This window comes from Vidua macroura, chromosome 9 (assembly GCF_024509145.1).
Source record: "Vidua macroura isolate BioBank_ID:100142 chromosome 9, ASM2450914v1, whole genome shotgun sequence".
NCBI classification, from domain to species: Eukaryota; Metazoa; Chordata; class Aves; order Passeriformes; family Viduidae; genus Vidua; species Vidua macroura.
The window spans coordinates 23,866,056-23,889,922 of record NC_071579.1 but is presented as its reverse complement, the minus strand read 5'-3'; the positions used below and the strand labels follow the sequence as shown (position 1 = coordinate 23,889,922).

At 39.0% G+C, this 23,867-nt stretch overlaps 1 protein-coding gene across 8 annotated transcripts in view; it reads right to left on the bottom strand.

The window, feature by feature from the left end:
• The window catches only part of MAST2 (microtubule associated serine/threonine kinase 2), a 216,102-nt gene that overhangs the window by 19,377 nt on the left and 172,858 nt on the right, over positions 1–23,867 (bottom strand). For all 8 annotated transcript variants that reach the window (XM_053985491.1, XM_053985492.1, XM_053985493.1 and 5 more), the window contains 11 exons: positions 19,438–19,513; positions 18,364–18,573; positions 12,475–12,576; positions 8,460–8,592; positions 6,730–6,791; positions 5,930–6,015; positions 4,310–4,518; positions 3,278–3,416; positions 2,720–2,852; positions 1,165–1,330; positions 52–153 (listed from right to left, as the gene is read on the bottom strand). In XM_053985491.1, coding sequence (XP_053841466.1) covers positions 52–153; positions 1,165–1,330; positions 2,720–2,852; positions 3,278–3,416; positions 4,310–4,518; positions 5,930–6,015; positions 6,730–6,791; positions 8,460–8,592; positions 12,475–12,576; positions 18,364–18,573; positions 19,438–19,513 — 1,418 coding nt within the window. The remainder of the gene's footprint in view (positions 1–51; positions 154–1,164; positions 1,331–2,719; positions 2,853–3,277; positions 3,417–4,309; positions 4,519–5,929; positions 6,016–6,729; positions 6,792–8,459; positions 8,593–12,474; positions 12,577–18,363; positions 18,574–19,437; positions 19,514–23,867) is intronic.

Genomic DNA, 23,867 nt, shown 5'->3' with positions numbered 1-23,867 from the left:
AGCTTCACCCCCTGCTTCTGGGCAGTGTTTTCCTGTGCACAAGGCTCTTACCTGTTCCCATTCTTTCCAGAGGATTTTGGCGGAGAAGCTTAGAAATTAGGTCCTGGGCATCTGGGGGCAGTGCATCATCTCCTTCTGGCCAGGCAATTTCATCTGGGGACAAAAAGAGACTTGACATTTTCTACCAGCTTCCCAGCTAATTAGAATAACCATTCACACTCCTATACCTCAAAGTGCAGCATTGAGAACTGCCCCAGAAGCGTAAATACCTTGAATTCAGCAGCTTAATATAATTCAAGCATTGATATTTTTCAAAATGCATAAAATCCAGCATCAGCTAAAGCTGCTGTCAATCCAAGCAGTGCTCGTGGAGACAAAAAAATTGCTTTAAGGACTCTATTAATAAAGTATGAAATGGGACTTCCATGACAATCCATAAACAGAGACAGTGACAATACTGTGGCTGTATCTCCTGCCTGCACATTCCACAGTCGTTATACTTGGAACAGAGAGAACAATTCACAGGTAACAATTTCATGCATCATGTTTAGTGCTTTGATGAAATTTTCTTTTTACAAAGGACATTTGCCAAGTGTGTTAAAAATGTACTGCTTCAGAAAGCATTCCCAATAGAAAATTATTTCACTGGCATATTCACTGAGTGAACGCAAAGCAATTGTCTGTCCAACTCCAAGCATGAGACAGGTTTAAAAAGTCCCAAGATGTGAAGGTACTGAGTACAGCAACTTCAATGTATTGAGCTCAGAATTTCCTTTGATTTCACTTATACAAGATTACTAATTGACTAGCATTTGGACCTACAAAAACAATAACCAAAATCAGCCTGAATTAGACCAGTTGGTGGCTACTTCTTTCAAATTCTCCATCATTTAAGTTAAAAGACAGAACTGAAAAATCCCCAAATATTTTTCCTCAATCACACAAAGATTTCTATGACTCCCACACCATCACAAAACTATTTAGGAAGATGTTAAGCAATACAAGTTTCCATAGCTGAAATCAGCTGGAAGCTGCTTTGACACAGAAATTCAGAAATGCTAAAATTAAACCCCATTGTTTTTAGTCCTTCCTGACTAAACTGTGGACTCTCAATATTTTCACAGCACATTTTGAAACCCTTTCAGAGCCAGAGCAGAAACTTACCACTGATCACTTGTCCAAACAGCTCTTCAGGTGTGTCCCCAAAGAAAGGAACGCAGCCGACCAGGAACTCGTAGAGGATGACTCCCATGGCCCACCAGTCCACGGGCTTCCCATAGCCCTGGCGCAGGATCACTTCTGGTGCAATGTACTCTGGAGTCCCACAGACCTCAAGAGAGACATGCAAGAAAGCAATAAATTTACAAATTGCCAAATGCATGTCAAAGCTTATTTTGTCTTCTTTTTTTTTTTTTTTTTTCCTTTCTTTCCCCCCCTCGGAGCTTTACAAGGAAGTTATTGATGTTTTGCCAGTAACCATTTCATGCTGTGGACTACTCCCATGGAGCAAGAGCCTATATTTGAAGAAGACATTACCTGCACAGAAATAACATCACATGAAATTAAATGTTCCTAGTCTGGACGTGCCAGCTAAGTCGTTCTTTGCTGCATGCACAGGAAAGCATATGGGAAAAATGCATATTCTGTGTGTTTAGGTCTGACAGCTTGATGGATGTCTGCTGGCACAGCTACAGCTATCAGGAACTGAGTTTTGACAAACCTCTCACATCGCTGTGCTAACAGAATTTAGTTTCACAGATGCAGAATTAGCAGCACAGCATGATTACACACTTCAGCCTTAATCTTGGGAGGTACAGCTGGCATGGACAATGGGTAAGGAAATTACCTTGGAAGGTCTAAGTTGCCTGGGGCTTAGAAGCAGCAACAACAATAACAAAATAGTTGTAAAAAATGTACCACAGTAAAGTTCTAGAATATGATCTAATGACCTAGGAGAGTTCTGTTAGAAAAAACGTCTTTACTCAGAAGACAACAGTAATACAACACACAGGATAATTATGAATCCACACTTGGCACAAATAAAAATTCAGCTGAAAAAATTAAGCTGTGATCCTACATATTTTCAGAAGAGAGAAGCATTTTTTAATCCCATTATACAAGGCACTGGTGAGCCTGCATCCAGAACAGTTCCTTCAACCATGCCCAGAAAATAACAACTCAGAAAGAGTTACATGGAACATGTTACATTCATTCATCAAAGGAAAATCTATCTTGTTAGCTACAAGAACTTAGCTGGTTAAGCCTAGTAAAATGAAGGCTAAGGAGAAAAATGACCCTTAGTAAGTATCGTGGGACAAAAATCAATGTTTAAGCCGTTAGACAAAATTACAAGAAACATATAGAAACTTGCCATGAACTTTCTAAGCACCAGAAGGGGGAGATCGTGGAACAACCTTCAGCAAAATCCATGTTACATCCCTAAACCAACTTCTGTTTTACACTTCTGCACTGCTGCCTGGGCCACCCTTTCAGCACCCTAAACTAAGAGCTGAAGTGCATGACTCCAAAACAAGAAGCTGAAATAACAAACTATGTCAATTTTTGTACAAACATGAGAATGGACTTGTGTCTTTTCCTCCCATTTTACAGTGCCCAGCACAGCATCAAGGCAGAGAAGAAGTGCTACTAACTCTGATTCTATCCCATAACAGAATCCTGCATCTGATCCCACACCAACAGACAAAATTTTTCAGCTTACCTGCTTGTCCAGGAATTCCCTGGTATCTTTCTCAATGTGGCCCTCATAAAGATTAGTTGTAAGACTCATTAACCCAATTTTGGACAGTCCAAAGTCTGTTAGTTTAATATGACCCATTGAAGTTATCAGGAGACTAAAAGAAAGAGCAGAAAAATAATGCAGCATTCATTTAATTGTTTCCCAAAAGCATTTTAAAACAAAAAGAACACAAGATAATGCAAAGGACAAGCTCAGTATTACATCCCCATTAAACACCTGGAAAAAACCTCCTATGCAGCCAAATATCACAGAGCAGAAAAGGCAACTAGGAGTGGGACTACCTTCTGCCAAAACACCATCAGTGTAGCATGATTATCTTTGGGATAAAACCTGAAGACATTCTTCCTACCCTTTCTCAGTGTCTCTGTGCTTCTACATCAGTAGCAAGAGACTCCATAAAACCTCCTACATTCAGATGCTGTTGAAGATTAATGCTGTCTCCAGCCCCCATGTCCTGTTACCTACAGAGAAAGCCCCTGAAGGACTGGCTCTGCTCCCTCTGAGGGCCCAAAGACTTACTTATCAGGTTTCAGGTCACGGTGAACAATCCCATAATTGTGTAGGTACTCCAGTGCCAGAACAGTCTCAGCAAAATACATCCTCGCCATGTCAACAGGTAGAGCACCAATGTTCTTGAGAAGTGTAGCACAATCACCTCCTAGAAAGAAAACATTTGCACATTTGGCACACTGAAATTGCAAATATCAGTAAGAAACAACAGCTATGGGTCTGCAGTACAACACTAGACTAAGTTTTCTAAAGGCTGTCTCTCAGAACCCTGTTAGGAAGAATTCTGAAGATGTCTCTGTACTCTGTCTTGAACTTAAAACAAATTAAAATCCTAGGAAAATTGAGATCCATATATGCTGGGCAGGCTTGGACAGGAATTGTACAGATGCCATTTGCAAACTGAAGGAAGCCTTGAAGAAAATAAGTCTGGGGAATCCTGATTGAAGCTTCCTTGGGAACACTGGCCACACATTTCAGTCTACATTCCTTTCTACTTGCAAAGAGGAATTAATATTAAAATTTCCTATTGTCAGTACAGCTGATTTCATTCCACTAATTTATCTGAAAGAGCACTGATACAATAACTATAATCTTATTTCTCAAACATTCACTCAAGCAAGCCAGGCATAAGAAATTAATCCTATCCACCAGTGGATATTGCTTATAATAAGATATACTGATAAAGTAAAATCAAATTATATTTCAAAGAATAAGCAAACCAAACAATGAAAAAAACCAACCCTAGCAAAAAATGGCACTTTATTTTTAAAAAGGCTGCTAAAGAACAAAGACTTATGTTTCTTAAGTCTTTTTCTAAGTGGAATGTCAAGCAAATGTGCTATGGATCCAGCCATGCCATCCCACTGGAGGGAGGGAGGGAGGGTTTCCTTTCCAATGAAGACTGGAAAGCTCATGCTGACTTCTGACCTCAGCAGTGAGGCTCAGCTCCAGTGCAAACGTGTTGTACCAGTCACAGGGATTCACAGCCCACACCCATCCCAACTAAGGCCCCTTTGGAGGAGTGGATACCAACAACCATACCTTCCACATACTCCATAACCATGCACAGGTGCCGCTTGGTCTCAAAGGAGCAGAACATGCTGACCACGAAGGGGTTCTCAGCAAATGTCAGGATATCTCTCTCCACAAAGGCCTGCTGGATCTGGTTTCTCAGGATCAGGTTCTGTTTGTTGATCTTCTTCATGGCAAAACGCTGGCGGGTGGTCTTGTGCCGCACCAAATACACCGCTCTGCAAAACCACACCGAGAGGAAAAGGTCCATTTTCAGTTCAAACTGCTTTGTTGTGGGTTTAGGTTTGGAGTTGTTTGTGGTTTTGTTGGGGTTTTTTAAACAGTGATGTTACTGTTTTGAATGGATCCTGACAGACTTATCCATGACTCCAGAAAATCCTGTTTCAGTGACAAGCTTCCCTAGAAAAGAAGGAACCCCATGATGCTTCCTTCCCAAAGCTACTCTGCCTTCTTGAATAAAGCAGCATTTTTGCTGATATAATGAACAATAAGATATACTCACAGATTTCCATAAGCACCATTGCAGAGCAGCATGTATTTTTCAACACAACAGTGACCACTTTGCTTAGAAAATTGTCCAAAATCTATGGAATCAGCAGGAGTTCTTTCCAAGCTCCATAAAATTAATTTGACGCAGCACTGTGACCAGGGATTTCCTTCACTAAAGTATCTCTTACACTTCTATCATTTGCAGATCATTAGATTCCTTCACATTAATAATACAGTTTGCAAATAAAATTTTCATCCAGTCTGCCCACCTTATTGAATCAGTACTTGTTTCCTTTTCTCTGGAGTACATTACATTTAACATGGTATTGTGTCTCACCAGCCACTGACTATAAAATAAACCCAGGATAAAGACATGTGACTAACAGCAAAACCACCACTTCTCTCTCCCCTTTTTACAAAGTTACATGGGGCTTGTGCAGAAATATGACTGAAGAGATTTAAAATCTTTTTGTCTCATAACACGACTCTTGAACATGCTCCACTGTGTCTTCACTCACTAAAAACCCATGCTTACACTTTTTCCACATATAATTTTAAAAAAGTGATTTGTTGTTAACTAAGCACCCACATTCACAAAACACTCAAGCACACGTTCAGGTTTTGTAGTTATGACCTACTGAGTATCACTGCTTTTCAGTAACAGCCTAATGACCTCACTGGTAAGACTGCAAAGAACTGCATGAGTCAGGAAACTGACTCATGAACTGCAAAGAGTCAGGAGCTGGCTTTTAAAATTCTGGATAGGTTTGTGTGTGTGGTTAAAATTGTAACCGACTGAAATCATACTTGATTTTCAATGGATAATAAAATCTAATAGCCTTTCTCATGTATTACTCCTCACAGTAGATTTAACCCAGTGTAATTCTAGCACTTCTTTTAGCATTTCAAGTGCTCACGAACAGCCACATATGTTACATATATAATCTGAATAAATGAAAGAAATGGCATCTCCCAGAAGAATGCAGAAGATACAGCTGTGGAACCTCTGCAAGACCCAAGTGAAATTACTTTATGCTTTGGACCCAACAAAACCCAAACATTTGCCAAACCTTGCTATAGCCCTTTGCTGGGTAGGACAATAATAGCTTTTTCTTCTAATTCAAAGTCTAAAAGTCTTACCCATAAGCACCATTACTGATCAGTTTAATAGTTTCAAACTCTTCTTCAGACGGAGTTTTCTTTGATTGGACAGAGGCCCCACGGCTCTGGGGAAAGACAACAAGAAAATGAAAATCAGGAGCAGGAATGACTTAATTCTATATGGTTTTGGGGGTTTTTTTGTTTGTTTTTTTTTTGTTTTTTTGTTTTTTTTTGTTTTGTTTTGTTTTTTCTGTCTATTTCTGCTTTAAGTACCCATTAACTCAAATTCAATCAATTTCCGAATTTCTGGAGTCCTCTGCTTTAGGACAATTGTCTGTATCCACAGGATGTTTGCACATTCCCTCCACAAATTATTAGCAAAAAGTCAGTGGCCTGTAAGATTCAGGCCTTTCCTTAATATTACTTTTTAAAAAAACCCAATAAAATAAGGATATTTGAAACCTAGCCAGTTACATAATTAAATTTTTCCAGTGGTTTTACTAAAGTCAACTCTTTTCAATACCCATCACATTTCACAACTGTAGATAATAAAGAATTCTTCCAGATGATTTTCACTTTTAACTCAAAAAAATTTTTTAAAAAATCCACAAAACTTGGTAATAATGCCTATTTGCATCTTTTAAGCATTTTACCACAATTGTATAAAGATTTTCACATTTTTATGAGCATGTACTCTAGTCTTAATATGAGCTTTTAAATGTCTGCACTTTTTTTTTTAAAATTACAATTACTCTGCCTTATAATTAATTCTTTACTGTAGACTACTTCTTTTGAGAGAAAAAAAAGTGCTAGACAGAGTGAGTGTATTACTGCTTTACCTCGACTGAATCATCTGTCTCGGGAGTGTCTGGGCTGTCATAGCTATTCAACTGGGCCATTTCTGAAAAGAAAGAGGAAAGATTACTCCTAATGATCTCAATCAAACACTATTCTCTTTGTTTATGCAAGAAAAACAGGATTTTAAGAGGTGCTTGTAGATGATGAAGGACATTTTCTCCCTCTGTAAAAAGTCACCCTAATTATACAGTGATAACCTTTAACATCTTGTAGGCTGCAGGCAGTATTATATATAAAGATGAATATAATTAATTCTTCTAATTTCAGCCTGACTTACTCTAGATAGTTGCTATAATAGTAAAAGCAATAGCAAAAGATAGTTGCTATAATAAGTAAAAGCAATAAATGCATGTTTGCTGAAAGTGCTGGCTAGTTAATATTAAAACCTGTTACACACATGTATGTCTGCATGGAGCCTGGTGGCATCTCTGTGCTCCAAGAAGAAAAAGCATCACATTTCACACAGCTGTCCCCCACGTGACGTGGCTGATTCTGCAATACACTGAGCAGCAGAAAGTGGAGGAAAGTCACTTAGTTTAGGCTACTCAGCTGTTGCAGGAGATGCTGTAAACTCTGCAAGCCCAAACCCTACGTTAGCTACGAGTCTCTGAACAGACATCACTGACATTTCTGGGTGCCCTCCTTACAGAAAGGAAATAAGGCACTTTGACATCTCCCCACATTTCCAAAGAAAATTTGACTTTAGTAAGTGGAATTAGCAATGGAAAGGTTCTCTCCCATGACAGGGATCAAAAGAAATTTCCCTTTAATGTCAGACTTCAACAAATGCTATTAAATTGCATTTAGCAATCTTTGGTAGAAATTTTCCTGAAGAGCTCTTCACTTGAAGTCAACCTGTCACTGTCATTCCAGTAAACACCAGAGAAGTTAAACTACTCCTAGCCAGACTACTAATTTATGGTAAAATTATGCTCTCCTGAGGTAACAAGAAGCATAGTTCAGTCACTGAAATATTCCACAGTAACCTCTAGTCTCTGTCACACTTTCTATTGTTGCTGAACAAGCTGTGCACGCTCAGAAAACTTGTCATTTCAGCCAGCAAAGTGCCAGGCAGAAATATTAATTCACTAATTCTAAAGTTACAATCTTCTGGGCCAATGTATATCTATATTAAGTTTACCATATGCAATTCTGGCACCTTGCAGAAAAGCTGTTTCTGTCCTTACTCTGCTCTCTATGGTTTGGCTGCTACGCAAGATGTAAAACTTCAATCTCACCTACAGCTAAAAATTCATACTCATCATGGTAATCTCATGGAAAACCACAAAAAACACACTTTTCCCAGAGAGGACAATCAAGTGGGATGACAGGACACTTTCCAACCAGGCCACTAGCAGGCCAGGCAGATAAGAAAAATAACAGGTAAATTTACTTTTACTGTCCAACAGCACAGAGAAAACAGTTAAATCCTAAAGCCATTTTCTAATATTGTTTCAGCTATGATACAGGGAGACATTATTAACATCATAAGTAAAGAACTGTCACTATTGATGTGCCATCCTTACCCCAGCAACATTCCTTTGAGACATGGGCTGAAAAGGACAGTCTAGAATTTGACAGCAAACAGGAAAATAAGGAAAAATGGCCTAGAAATTCAATCAATAAAATAAAAGCATCTTCCAGCTATGTAGTGACCACGAGATCTGCTATCCTTTCAACAGTTTGGAAAGCACATAACAAGAGTTCTCACCCTCCAGGGGATCCCTGGTGAGTCCCAGCTGGCTGATAATGTAACGAGGAATGTCGCATTTAATTCCTTGTCCTTCCTTGGCATGGCCTTCTGCAGCTTCCAACAAATGGTAGAACTCCTCAGGATCAAACTCCTACAGCAAAGCAGTGAGAGACACAGAGAGAGGTAAATGATACAGCTTTACAATTGTGAAAGGTTTCTCCCCCTTAGAGGGGAATCCTCAGAAACATCCAAAGGTAATTCTGGGCTCAGCAGTGATGCAGAACATTTCCAGTTACAAGCAAGGCAATGCTTCCCACTCTGCTCTGCAAAACCAACAGGCAGTTACATCCCATGGGCTGTCCATGGGTTTAGATTTCAAATCAAAACAGAACAAGGGACTGTAGGGACTTTCTACAAACCACACCCAAACTTTCAAAAGGTCTTCTTAACATAAGTGTTAAGTGTGGAGACAATTCCCAGTTTTGTCACATTGAGACATGCCAGAGAAAGGTCTGTGATGAGAACTGAGGCATCACCTTCTGCCACCTCCATCTGACAGGTGAGGTAACCCAAGATAAGCCTTTCTTGCTGTCAGTTGTCACTTCCAATCAAGCCATACACCCACCCAAACCTGTCACTGTCCTGACATCAGCAATTGATAATAAAATTATTAATAAAACAACTTTCTTCATAAGAAGTACTGCTGCCCTGTTTCTTGTACAGTACAGGATCACTTTAGCAACTCAGTCTTGGTGCATGTGATCTCTCAGGCCAGAAAAGGTTACAGAAGGTGTGATGTCTTGCACTGGACTAAGAGATATAGTAGAAAACAAAAGACAAGCTTTGGGCAGCAGGAGCACTTAGGAACAAGTCCACCAGTTAACTTTAGCTCTCCCCACTACAAACCTCATCATTCACCAGCAATGAGCAGCTTCGCCAACACTCTTCAAAAATTTTCCAGTGAAATGGGAGGGTGAAAGGGAAGAGTTTCAGCAAACAGCTGAGCATGCACAGATAACAGGGAGGGCATCAGTAAAGAACTGCTGTGTGGTCAGCAACGTAAGAGAAAAAGAGCACAGAACTGCAAACAAGAAAAGGAAATTAGAGCTTGTAATGATGTGAAGAGACTTGAACAGAGAACAGATGCACTTTTCCATGACTGCTCCAAGCAATGCCGCTTGGACAGATGCTGTCACCAAAGACAGCAACAATGTGAGAAAAAAAGTTCCTTCCCAAATCCTCTGGAAAAGGATTAATCAACAGTCTAAGAAGTGGCAGAGAGCAGGAGCCAGACCAGAGAGGACCACAGAGAGAGATGGTCACCAGAATGCACTGAGAGGGATGGTGGAGCCAAGGAAGGACTTCTCGAGGTACGACTACAGGTCATTCATTGGTGAGTAAAAGAGAGAGGGAAAAACCAACTTGGTGACAAAAAAACCAAACATACAAAACATTAAGGAACTATATAGATTCCAGTTCTGACTTCTTTATGGTAGGTTTAATCATGTGAATACAGGAGAATGAGCCCTACTAAGGGGAGGTAGGTGCTATGGAAAAATAAACTGGAAAAAAAAAAATTAGACACTTTTTCCCAAAGATGGTTTCAGAGATGCATGAACCATATTATTATTTTCTTGGAGACACAGAGATTGTTTGCCAATAAACATTTCATAGTCCAACAGGTAATGCAAAGACAGAAACTAAATAGTTGAACTTTGGAATACTTAAATGTTTATTACTGCATTAAAACAATCACAACCATCACAAGCATGTCTATATGGACACTTACTTCATTTACAAGGAAGAAAGAAGAATTAGCTTTGTTACTGAAGTTAACCTTAACACTAAATAGTAGAAAAACTTTTTATAAATTCACATATAATTGAAGCCAAAGGTTGAATTACAAAAAAGTATGTTAAAAATAAAAATGAAAATTAGTTCTCAAAAGTTATTTAAATAGTTGACTATCCATTACTATATTTCTTGGTTTATGGGACAAAAGGAACATTAGTATTTAGTTCTTCATGTCACCAGATTAAAATAAATATTTGGAAAAAAAATTGCTAGAAAGGCAATGAAGGTTGAAAAAAACAGGTAAGACTAATCCACAGATCCAGATATTATTTCTATACTTTGGAGTCTGGCCACTTGATTGTCAAGGTTGTCGCTACATACTTTGGAATTCATTACTCAAATCTCAATGACTTCACTGCTTCCACCTGCTCCCACTCACTTTGCAGAACATCAGGGGGAGAAGACACAGAAGAACCTGGAGACCTCTTGATTTGCAACTAAAAGCTGCCTTGAGTTTGGAACTCTGCAGGTACAGACACGGGTCCACAAGGCTTTCTGAGGTTCCAAGTTTCCCTAGATGATGAGTGTACACAATTAAAAATGACAAGGATGAATGCAGCAAATACAAACACAGTGAGTTTAAATTTATCTCCTTTCTCCATTGTCTTCACTTCCAAAATAAATTTTGAAGAAGTGCTGGAAGGTAAGTGGGAGTCACAAAAACTCATCTAAATCACAAACATGGTTTGAAAAACAAGGAATTCCCAGTTTGAATGGAGTTGTTGCCAGATTTTCAGTGCAGTCTGGCAGAGTTTTCTGGAATCAGTAAGTGAAGGTATCTGTCCTGCTGGTTGTGCAGCCAACTTCCTCCCTGACAGTGGCCTTCCTTGCACTGCAGGATTCCCAGCAAAGTGATCCATCTGACAGCTGTGCAGGAGGAATAAGGAACTCTCCAAAGTCTACTGGTTCTCAGAACTTTTGCAGGTGTTTCCAAAAATTGGCATCACTGGTAAGACTGGACCACTCTTGTCTACTTTGTCAAAGAAAGCTCCACAAAACTCATTCATCTTCCAGTGACTCCAGGGATAAAAGTCACCCATGGGCACACTGACCACAGCATAACCCACTTGTTAACTGTGCTTTTATAGCCAGCCATAGATCCCTAACAGATCCCTATAGATCCCTAATCCAGCCAACTTCTCTGATGTCTCAAACACCTGTAGCACCTCTGTCACTTTTATGTCCAAAAAGAACCACCACAAGTGTGCTCCTACACACCAGGGAATTTCATCCTGTCATTACCTAAGTTTCTGTTGTAGATTTGTGACACCTCACAATTTTTCCCCTATATCCTCATTAATTTTTCAACATCTTTTTGAAATACAGTCACTGAATGGAACCCTTTCAATGCTGTACACCTCTTTCTATATATATTGAAGGTTTATATTAACCCTGTTGCTATGGCATGACAGTGAGAATACAGGTTTTCACACTGCTTCTCCACCACACCAAGGCAATATTTTTGTAGTTGCAGAACTTTGGGACACAGTGGCCTATTTCAGTGGAATTGCCTAAAAATTTTCACTATTTTCTAGCATTAAATTAAAAAAAATGCATTATTATTAGCCAAATTAAGTTGTTAAAAAGGAGTGAGACTTGCTTTTGTTTGTATTCCAATAGCACCAAATAGGATTTCAAACCCAGGCTCCCAAATCTCCTTGGATCTCACACAGGGGTATCCCACTGTGTGTTCACAGCTGGAAAACCAGGTTTCACCAGGTGCTGGGTCTACTGGAAGGATTTGAGTCCCAGAGCCCAAACACCCTTTATGTCATGGAACTTCTTCCTTAGTGGCAGCCCCTCCTTAGCACGGTGCTCTGGTCACCGGGCACACCCCATGCAGACATTTACAGGCTCCTTACAGCAGCTGTAACAACATGAGGAACATACAGTGGCATCAAATAGCATGGAATGACAGCTACATCTGGCCCCTCAGCCATAAACTTTATACTAAAATATAATTTAGCTGCTGATGCAGCTGACAGTCCATTGGAGAACTACTTCTATATTAATGCAGAAGCCACTTAGTGCTTCTTTTTCTTTTTAAATATCAATTTATTTTTTCATCAATGTTTTCATGAGCATGTAAAGGTCTCTTTTGAAGGCTTTGTGTCCCTTATCTCCTCAAGTGCACAGCACCCTCCAGGCCCTGCAGAGCCTCTCCCAGGCCCACACTCACCAGGCACTCGAGCAGCCGAGCTGGGCGGGCGATGATGATCATCAGCTTCTTCACCAGCTGCGTGACGAAGGCAACCTCGGAGCTCTCGGATCGCTCGTGGGCCTGTGGAGAGCACAGCAGCACGTTATGGTCCCAGCACTGAACTCTGAATTTCTGTCAAATGCTGAACTCAACCACCAGCTCAGTAACCAATCCAGCAGCAAAAGCACAAACTTTTGTGCTGAGTCAGGGCAGGCTGAGCTCAGCTTGCTCAAGGGTGCCAAGCTACACATGGCTTTTCCATCACATCTGACTCACATTATCATGCAAGAGATATTTCAAAGGCTCTATTTGCATTATATCACCTATCAATTATAATAGATACAATGTGGGCTCAGTTTATTTTTTTTTTAATGAAAAGAGGAATACTGATTTTTTCAATTTCATCTTCCACACAACATTGACATCTAGATAATCACTAACAGACACATTTCTGAGCTTTACTTTCAGCTAGAATTTGAACTAGAATTTCTCTTCAATGTCAGTTTCTCTTTTTTCAGTTTTATCAATCCTGTTGAATAACTCCAGTATTGCACTGGATGTTATGTAGGACCAAGCAGATAAGCAAAGAAGAGAACATATAAAGAAAAGAACATATAAAAACATATAAGAACATATAAAAACTTAATTCAGAGGATTTAGTCCTGTCTGTTACTTCACCAGATTTGAGTATAAATTGAATTCTTATTTTCAAGATGTATGTGTGTGTATATGTGTGATGGGATGTCTTTTTACAACAGCAAACACACCAAAACAATAAAAAAAAAATTTAAAAAATAGGAAAAAAAAACCCCAACAAAAACACCAACCCCTCAGAAATTACCCTTCTCTTGATGAAGCACACAATGGCTACATGATGAGTTCTGGAGCAGCAATATAATTGTATTTCATTGCAGAGTGATAAAAAAAATGGCAATGCAAAAACTCTTAAACAAAGTACAGCTATTTTTCCCCAAGGTCTAAAAATTGTGCTTTAACACAGCCAGAAATATAGAGTCCAGAACTTAATAAATGATCTTTTGCTGGCAATGAGCCAGTTACTTATAAGAGTGATATTTTATCAACAACAGTGCAAGCAGCAATAAACTAAAAGGTTCATTTAGTGTTGTCTGTTAGGATCACCTAAGAAGAAGACATTTCTATAGCTTTATATGTCTGAGAAGTCAAATCACACTGGCAATGACCTAAAAGAGCAATACAAACACAGGGAGCAGAAATTCAGAACTAGAAATATACAAGCAGCATCTTATAAAACATATCTCTGATACTTTGCTGCCAAACAAAAACTATTAAAAGGTTCATTATTTTTCATTTTGACACCAGTTGGGATAGAAATGTTGATTGTGTCCTTCAGTACTGGTTAGCACTGGCTAGAATTTTAACCTTGAAGAGAATGAAGTACCTGCTAGTTCATTATCTAAAAACAACATCAGAGGTCTTTCCTGGCTATAAAGCCTTAAAAAGAAGATTATTTTAGAAATATTGAAATAAGTTGTGATTTCTTTTCCTAATTAAAAGATTTTTTAAATTATAAAATAGAAAATAATCACAATGAAAATGATAAATATTCACTTTATGTCTCCTAATGCATTATGCAAACTTACAAGTTACAATATGAATTTTAGAAAGAAATTAATGCTTTCATATTTTAAAAGCCATTCCAGATCACCAGAGGTTAGCTACACTGAAATGAAAAGATAAAACAACAACAACTTTGTATTATTTTAAATTTTAGCCATGCAACTGGAAAGTCATTTTCTCCCCCCTACGTAGGTTATATTACACAAAAAATATAATATAATAGATATAATTCATGATTTTGCATCCATTTGTACCGTTAAAGATAACTTAGTCTTTTAAATCAAGTCCTTTTGTTTTCTCCTTTTCTCATCTCTGACAATTCAGGCAAAACAGTTTAAAAATGCAGCTAGTTTAATCGGGTGTCTGTTTTGAAAATGAAAAGCTAGACCATGACTGCCAAATGATACAGAAAAGGAAAAGGAAAAAGAAAAAAGCATTTACAAAAACCAAACGCAACTTGTAAAAGCCACTCAGCCATCATCTCTGCACAGCGCTGCTCTTCCAAGATCCTCAGTGAAACTGCCTCCTCTTCCTTCCTGCTCCCGCAGGACAGCCCGGACATCCCTCGAGACTGCTTGTTCCAGAGTGTCCCAGGGACAGAGCCCAGGAACGGGAGGTTTGTCCAGCCAAGCACCACCTGCCGCTCCCATGAGCCAGGTGCCGGCTGTGCCACCTCAGCAGCGCGTCCCCAGGACCACGCGCCGGCCTCGGGGCTGCTGGTGGCATCTCAGGGCTCCCCTCCCGTCCCCAGGAGGGCTCTGGGCAGAGGCTGGTGCCATTCCTGCACACACTGCTGGTGACACGTGCACAGGAGGTAGAGATGGGTAATTTACAAACCGATTCCCTCATCTGAAAGACCCATCCGTCACTAACTGTGGCTGCTGGGGCATGAAATTAAAATCACTGTCCTCCCCTGGGCTTCAGCAGGACCAATAACTGGGATATGCAAGTCACAACGCTGTAATTGAGCTAATATACTGATGGAAACCAAAACAATAGACCTGCAAAGCCAAGGACTGATAAATTTACACTCAAGCTCCTACTAAGAAAGCAACCCCAGCCAGAATATCCATTTGCCAATATGCAGCATCAGTCACTGCTGTGGAATGCTCATACCCTTCCCTGCTCCTTTTGTTCCATGCACAGAAACACCTGTAATCCTTCACCTTCCTGCCCAACTGGCTACACCTAGGCTCCTTCTACCTTACTGATTCAGCCGAGTAATAACTGACTATAACCTTTTGTTCCTCAGTAACCTGAGATTCTGACCCATGGTAACAGGTAAAGAACTGAATGTCACATGTTCTTTTTTATATCAGTGCTTTATCTTACTTTTTTTTGTATTTCTGCTTTGATGTGAAGCATAGCATTCAAGTTCATGTTTTCCAAAATGAAGAAAATCTCTTAAACTCATTTTTACCTCATGATTATTTCAATGATGTGATACGTTCTTCTGGCTAAAAGACAGTATTTCATGTTCCAAACAAGGGAAAAGATCTCATTTACTATAGCTAATGAAATTTGTTGGCATGTTATTACAAAAGCCAGGATCTAAAAATCTTCCAAAAGCTTTCTGGTTTGTGCATTTAAACAGCTCATTATTTGCATACCCAAAGAGTCTGTTTTACATTTTTACTCAAACTACAATATATTAAATCAAGTTTCCTTTTTATGGTTTGAAATGCTGTGCAAGTTTAGTTTGTTACCAGGTATCAGAATCGACACCTTAAAAGGAATTTTTAAGAGAGAGAATCCATTCTTTCATAGTAAAATTGTAAGAAAATCTGTGGATATTTCTGTCACTTGCTGGCCTCATTATTCACCAATAAAGCATCTTTCCAATCTTTTACTATGTTATAAAAATATAAAACTCCATAGCCTGCTACACAGACCATACAACTCCCAAGTCGAACAGCTTTTTTAATTACCTTCTAATTTGTATTATTTATGTACCTATTATTTATGATACTTTACAACCTAAGCAAAGGTTAAGATCCTGCCATCACATTTGGAATAGTGTAAACTTGACTCTAAAATGTCCTGTGCTTCAGGTGAGTCCTCTAAAAGAAATAATATCACCAATTTCTATGTATTTTGACTAAAATGTTCCAATTATTTCCTTGCAGAATGCAGTCTGAAAGGCAAAGTACAGACTAGGTAAGCAGAGGAAACAAATAGCTCTTAAATATTAAAATCTAAAAGATAAACTAAGGAACAGAGAAAAATCCATAGGACAGGAAAAAAAAAAAAAAAACAAATGAGAAAGAAGTAGAATGAAGCCTTTGGTTTTCCTCTGAAGTCTTTAATGTCTTTGTTCTCTTCCTTCCCAGCCTGTTCTGCCTACCTTGCCTCACTAAACTTTCCTTCTAATCACCTCTAGCCCACCTTACTTCCTAAAGTAAATCAATCAAACTGAAGAGCTGACCCCTCTCTCGTGCCTGCTCCACAGAAGATGTTAAGGAGGAAGAGGGCAAAGAAAGCCCCAAATGTCAATTCCTGAACAAACTCAGAGATGACCATTGTATCTCCTCTAATTACAGTTCAATGACACCTTTCCCAGTATTTCAGAGCAGCAGGATAATGCCTGTAGGATCAAGGGGGAAGGGACATTTAAGGACTGTATTTTGAGGATTTGTTCTGAGGGAAAGGGGAGAACAGGAAAAAGCTGATTTATCTGACCCACACCTCCTCCAAGACCCTGATTAACCTCTTCAGGCCAAAAGACAGGACTGAAAATGCAGACTGGAAGTGGCCAGCCCTAATTTATGGCTCTCTCAGTTCCTTATGGTGTAAGAAATCACTGTGCACACATAGAGGAGGAAAGTCAGGGAGAGGGAGAATTTCAGGCTCCAGGGATCTGCTACCAGAAGCAGTAAAACACAGCGTAGCCCCCCTGTGCCCCTGAATGTAAGGGATTTTGCTGAGCATACAAAGTCACTTTTAATGAAACCTTTCCAACTTCCAAACCATCACCCAAAGAGGCCTGATCCCTTATTTCACAGCACACATGTGTAAATATCCAGCTTCCAGACTCTGGAGATACAAGGGGGATCCACAAGTGGTTACTGATTTCCTATAGGCAGACAATCATACAGCCCCTCAAAAGATATTCCCTACCTCTCTTGGTCTGTCAAAATTATATTCCCCATCCAAGGAGAACACCACAGATCCAAATATGACTCATGTTTCTCTCAAGCATAACAAATACGAGAAAAATTACAGCTATACTTACATAAATGGGGCAGCCAAAAAATTTAGCTGATACAAGGGAAGTTCCTGCAGCTTTCACAAAGCTTTTTAATATAGCAAATGTATATTAATATAGTATTTTTACTCATCTGCCTTTTTCTAATGTCTGAAAAGAGTGGCAAAGGGACACAAGCTAGTGCAACTCATGCCAGTGGGTTGGCAAACTGATCAATAAAGATAAAATTAAAATCATAACAGAAAACAAAGTATTTCAGATGTTCTGTTTCCAGGTGATATTTGCTATCTATTTGCTGTTTCTGTGATACTTGCTATTTTTGTGATATTTGCTATCTGAGAATGAAATCTTTATAAAACCTGTTTTCAGCTAGCTGTATCATTAAAGCAGAGGATTAGGAAGATATTCCTAACCAGAGGTCTGGACGCAGCAATTGGCAATAGCACGGACTCTTCACCATAGTTATAGCATAAATTCTAAGAGATGTTTGAAATTGAATATTGTTTTCACTTTGAAGGGAAAGAGCCATTTTTAATGAGAAGCTGAAGCATACTGAGAATGCATTAAAATTACGCCCCCTTGTGTATTTTCATAAGCTTTGAATGCCACAAAACACATCCAAGTACTAAAAACCCACAACTGTATTAAGTTCAGCTCAAGAAAATTTTTTGTGAAAAATTTACAGCAACACTAATAACTATGGTGTTTTCACTCCTTGAAGGCACTATTGCAATTAATAAGTCATTCAGAGTCCTGAAGTTCATGAGAAAATATTTCAGTCATTTTTTTCACCTGAATAAAGCAAATTTTCATAAATGGTAAAGACTGCCTTTGACTTACTCATATTCACATTTAATTTCTGTACAAAGTTCACAGGTGAAGTGATTTACTCAAATCCACCCACAGCAGATCAACAGGAGACTGGAACATCTCAGATCTCCTGACATCCCCCACCTGCTGCCCCTCCCCTGGAATCCACACCGTCTCTCCTAAAACCAAAGCTCCGGATTATTGGTTAAAGTTTCAATCAAAATAACATATTCTACTTTCCAGAGGGCACTTACATCCTGGAGAAGTTTCTCTAAGTTTTCCTGCAGCTCATAAAAGTACCGGGAGGTAATAAGACCTTCACGTGATTTATCTAGGCAATCTCTGGCCAGTTCAATAACTTGATGGTGAATGAAACTTAGGACCCCATCTGCTAATTGCAGCACGTTCTCGGGAGCATTCGAGGCAATAAACTCAGCCAGCCGTTCTTCCATCTGTGCCGTGGCCTAAAAGTGCAGAATAAAGAGAAATTACTCCTGAATTTTACTAAGGCAGATCTTAAAGCATAAACAAGTAGGGTGCAAAAGAAACATTTGCAATACCAAATTGCACCAGGCTTAAAAAATATTCCAAAATACAATAGCGTTTTCTGAGAATCAAGATAGCACATCAGAGGCAAAAGTTATGTCCACATGAGCAAACAACAAAAATTAATCAAAACATGCTTCTGAAAATGTAAATTACCAAAAAAATATCTTGGTCCTGAGGCTGTATTCCTCCCTGGGTTTCCAAAGCAAGGATGTAAGATGTGAGGCAGTTTTCAGAACTTTTAGACTGTGGAAGCTGAAAATCATTGCCCCAAGCAAGAAACACGCGGCGTTTCTATCACTATAAGCCCTGATATCCTGTCTCCAGAGAAACATCTATTTTTGCTGGTGGTGGAACAGGAAGGAATAGCCATATTGACAGCTGTGGGATACACAATCTTCTACACTAATTTCAGTGAGATTTTAACTTTTAACTTGCTTCCACAGGTTTCATTATTCAGCTTTTTAAAAAGCCAAGGCATGGTCCTTTCTCTCACTCTTGTGAGAATTTTTTGTGCCAATAGAAGACATCAGAAATTTAGCAAATATGAAATACATACAAAAAAACAATTCAGCTCTTTCCATCCTAATCTCTACGTATACTAAATCTATTTCTTCTACTGTAGAATTAAGATATGAAGATGAGAAGGCAGCTTCAAACTCTCAATCACTGCTTGGAAATGAGATGTAAGAGCTGGGCTCCTTCTCCAACCAGCACTACAAACTAATTCTGAGCTTGGACACAAGATCATTGAATGCATTATTCAAAAAGTGATTCTTTACCTTTGGAAACCTTTCTTTGTACACATGATTCATCATTATTATTTCACTGTCAAAGGAAACTGGAGATCGACCAGGGCTGGAGGAGAAAAGAAATCACGTTATCATTTACAGATATCACACCAAAACTTTTCAAAACTCAGTGCTGATCATAATGCTGCCACATTGACTGTAGCCCTTCCAAAGCTTTGAGTGCACTTCAGTAATGTGCAGATGCTGGACCTCAGAGAAGATCCTGGCAAGCAGTGGCAGTCTGCAGTCTCCTGGAGAATGCTGACATCCCTCTCTCACACGGGCTCTGGCAGAAACCCCCCTATTTCATTTCCAGCGAAGGCAAACCCTAACACAGAAGTTTGTAAAACCCCAGTGCATTTATTGCAGATATATTTGCTATTCCCCTCATTCTGTGACTGCCCTCCATGGCAGCAGGAGCAGCCCTACTCCAAAAGAAAACACAGTGAGCTCTGGAGTCTCCAGTGCCAGAAGGGAGCAGGGCAATAGAAAGTAAGGAAGTTGAGATTATTTGTTTTCCTTTGTCTGAAGGATACTGCATGAGCACTGTTATTCAGCTAAATCTTACATATAAAATAAATACCACAGGCAACAGGAGCAGAGTACTTTTATGAAAGCTGCATTCCCTTGATGCACATTACACCATGGATCCATATACATCTATGCACAGGTTAGCAAGAAACTTTAAGGCACATCAAAAAAAAAAAAAAAAACAAAAAACAAAAAACAGGACACTAAATCCTGACGAGCTGCATTTATATTACTGTTTGGGTGGGTTTTTTAAAGGGTTGCATCTCGTTTCATCACATCTGATGGTATGCAGGGCTCTGACTCACTCTGCCACCAAGGACAGGCGGATGAGGTAATGCAGATAATCCCCAGCCACAGATCGCCTGCAGCAGCTCATTGCTCCAGCTACCTTCTTTCAACATTCAAGACAAACAAGGGCTTCAATTATTTGGCATCTTAAGTGATCATTGTCTTCATGATTTTAAGAATACTAAATACTCCTAAAAATACTCCATGTCAAAAGATACTATTTTGTCTTGAATGCCTTCAAACATTTCAAACTTTCTAGTGAAGGATGAAATCGATCTCTCTAAATGGAATAAATGCATTTTAAACTTGGAATGCATTACAGTTACTACCTTCCTGCTAACCTATTTAGAGCAAAAACATTCTTTTGGCAACATATATTAACAATTCAAAGAAAATTTAACTCATTGGGTCACAGACTGGAGCAGTACCAAACACTTTTCATGCCTTGTACTGAAATTCTATGAATTACATCATGCCTTATTTTTATTACTGCTTATCCCTTAGCTTGAGAAAATGCACTTCAGATTAAATCTGTCACTGAATCCTTATGTTGAAGAAGAAGAAAACTGATTTGGATGTTATGAATAGCAAGTAAAAAGACATTTTCATCAACTTTCTTTAGCTTGATAGATAGCTATTTTTAATCAAGAAGAATTTTCTTTAAAAAGAAACTTACATTTACATTCCTATGTAATGTATGACATAATTAAACATTCAGGTGAAAACATTTAAATTGCAGCTATAAGCAAATTCCCCTGCACATTTAGCTTACTATCCTTATCCTTTTTTTTCTTAAGACCAAACATGCTGACACAAACATCACACTCGTTTACTGGTACTTCATATGGAGCTGGAGGACTTGGTGAACACAGTTATTGAAGAATTAATTTTTCTCTGATGTAATTTTTCTCTGTGTGATCTAAGTGAGGTATAATTACAAGTATATATAAGCCCTTAGATACTTACACAGAAATACTAAGGCACACACATACTTCATTTTAACACTAAAATTTGCACATGCTTAAGTATTTTCTGTCTTAGGGCTACAATAAAACATGAGGGATTTTGCCTTTTGCTTTCAAGGCACTTTATTCATATGGATACAGGAAATTAAGAGCTTTGCAGAAATCAGGCTACTTGAGCTGTCCTGCCAGCAGATGTAGCCTTTCCTTAGGGAGAACCATGATAGGAGAATTTACTGTGTTTGCTTTTGTTTATGAAACAATTTCTGTGCACACCAGTTGGCAAGAAAGTGCTTCCTTGGGCATTTGCAATTTTTTCTCTCACCTTTGGAAGCTCATCAATGCCACTTTTTACCAACTAAAACAACAGAGTCCCAAAAATCTCTGGATAAAACTTTGGATCAAGGGGTACATTGTCATCCAAAATAAAATTTGCTCAGTATACCAGGTCAAATGAAATGTCTAGCTGACTATAGCAAGACTGCAACATAATATACTGCACCATAATTTTTAATGTTGATCCTCAGCTTGGGAAACTAAGGAACTGATTAGCTGGATACCTGACTAACTAACCAAAGGCTGCCTGCCAAGCACTGCTGGGTTCTTTACAGCACCTCTGGGACACAACCAGGTGAAAAAAGGAACAAGGACTGGGCAGATAACTGAATGCCACCAAGGGAGAACACAAGGAAATTTAGAAATAAGATAAAAGGAGTCTAAGACATTTTACTGCCATGACATCTTTTCAAATGCAAAAGCTTCACACATCTACCCAGCACCAAAAATTTCACAGGCAGAACCAAACCAGTCCAACTTTTCAAGCCTCACAAAAGAGCAGATTATTTTCTGCAAAACAGAGGACACATGCTGTGCACGTGCATAACATTTTAAGACAAAAGGCAGGCTCCTTCCCTTTTCTTGGTGCAGATAGGTAGGTCAAAGAAATGATTATTGTCAGTGAGTTTTTCATTTCAGCAGAGCAGACATTAGAAGAATAATATCTGTCCCCTTAAGCTTAACAGCAGAATGAAAAACTACTCTCTCTTTTCCCGCTTCCTCCACTTTATGAGACGACGTGGAGGTGGATTTTCAGGGATATCTATCTCCCACAAAGATTTCTGTTGCCTTCAACCTGTCAAAACTCATGTCTCCTTATCTGATGCTTCAAAGTGAAAATAGCTTATAGAGAGCTATTTCGAGGAGCAACATTTACACAGTAACTTAAATCTTGCAAAATCTAGTTAAAGGGTGACTAAATAAAACTGAGATGTTTATGAATAGGTAATTTTTCTTTCACTGTGATAGCTGTATCTATTAAGAAAAAGCAAAAAATCTAAAAGCACAGTGTTTCCCTCTGCTTTCACTCTATATAAAAAGGCTTAATTAGGTTGTATTTATAGGACATGACCAAAGTCAGTTCTCATGGGAAACTTAGAACCATGGGCTTTAATTTTCAGACACACAAAATAAGGAATTTGAAAACTAGAGAGCTAAAGTTGGATAAAGCAGGCACTAAGATAAGCCTTCTGCTGAAGGTGAGCCTTCCTCTTCTCCCAAGAAATAAATATTTAAATCTTTGAGGTGATGAAAGTTACATTAACACTAGAAGTCACAGAACTCCCCCAGCAGTAGGGGCTGCAACTTCTGCTTTCCAATATTTCAGGGGTTTTATGCATGCCAGCAAAGACTGAGGCTGCTTTAGAATGAAAGCAGAAAGTTGGAGTAATGAGCAGTGCAAAGAACAAATAAGGATACCCAGTTTTTTTCATAACAGAAAACCACAAAAGAGGTGAGTGAACCCAAAAGTTAATAAATATAAAACTGATCACTTTGAAGAATCTTTTCAAGTCAAGTTCACAGGACACACTGTCTTGAGAGAGGATAAAAAGAGACCAACATGATCTGTAATGCAGTAAGAATGTGTTTTCAGAAGGAACAGGTGCCTTGTGCTGTAGAATATAAAACTATTAAACTTCCCCAAATCCATGGGGATGTGAATCCCTGCCCCACAGCTTGTGGTGGATGGCACTGTCTGAGAGCAGCATGAAGGGATGAACCCACCACAATGACTCAAGTGGTTAAAGCTGCCTCTGAAGTGCACTGAGATGAGAGAGCCCCACAGCCTGCAGGATGAAAGATAAAAATGGACTATGTGGGCCACTGGTTTTCACAACATCTATGCCTTCTTGGGCATTTTATCATCAGGAGTCTTTTTTTTTTTTTTTCCTAGTTGTTTTGTCTGTATATTCTTAACAGCAGGATCCAGCGTGCTCAAAGTCAGGTTGGGGGATTGCATTTAAAAAGCACTACCCAGCAAAGAGATGAAGAAGGATGATCTCATCTACTTCAACTGTATAAAAATTCACTGCAACAATCTTCAGTCCTTTTTACCTAGACAACATTATCCTGAAATACAAAGAGAGATCAAGAAAAATGGGCAGATTGGTGGGCTGAGTGACTGAACAAAGGTAGCTCCTGAAAAAGTCTTTATTAGTTAATTCTACTTTTATCTCTGACATTCTCCACACATTCCCACATGTGAACAACTGCTAAAGATGACAAGCAAAGAGAACTGAGAAAAGATGGAAGGCAGCATCTCTTTAACTTAAAAAGAGTAATGATGCCAAGTTTAGTGCAAGT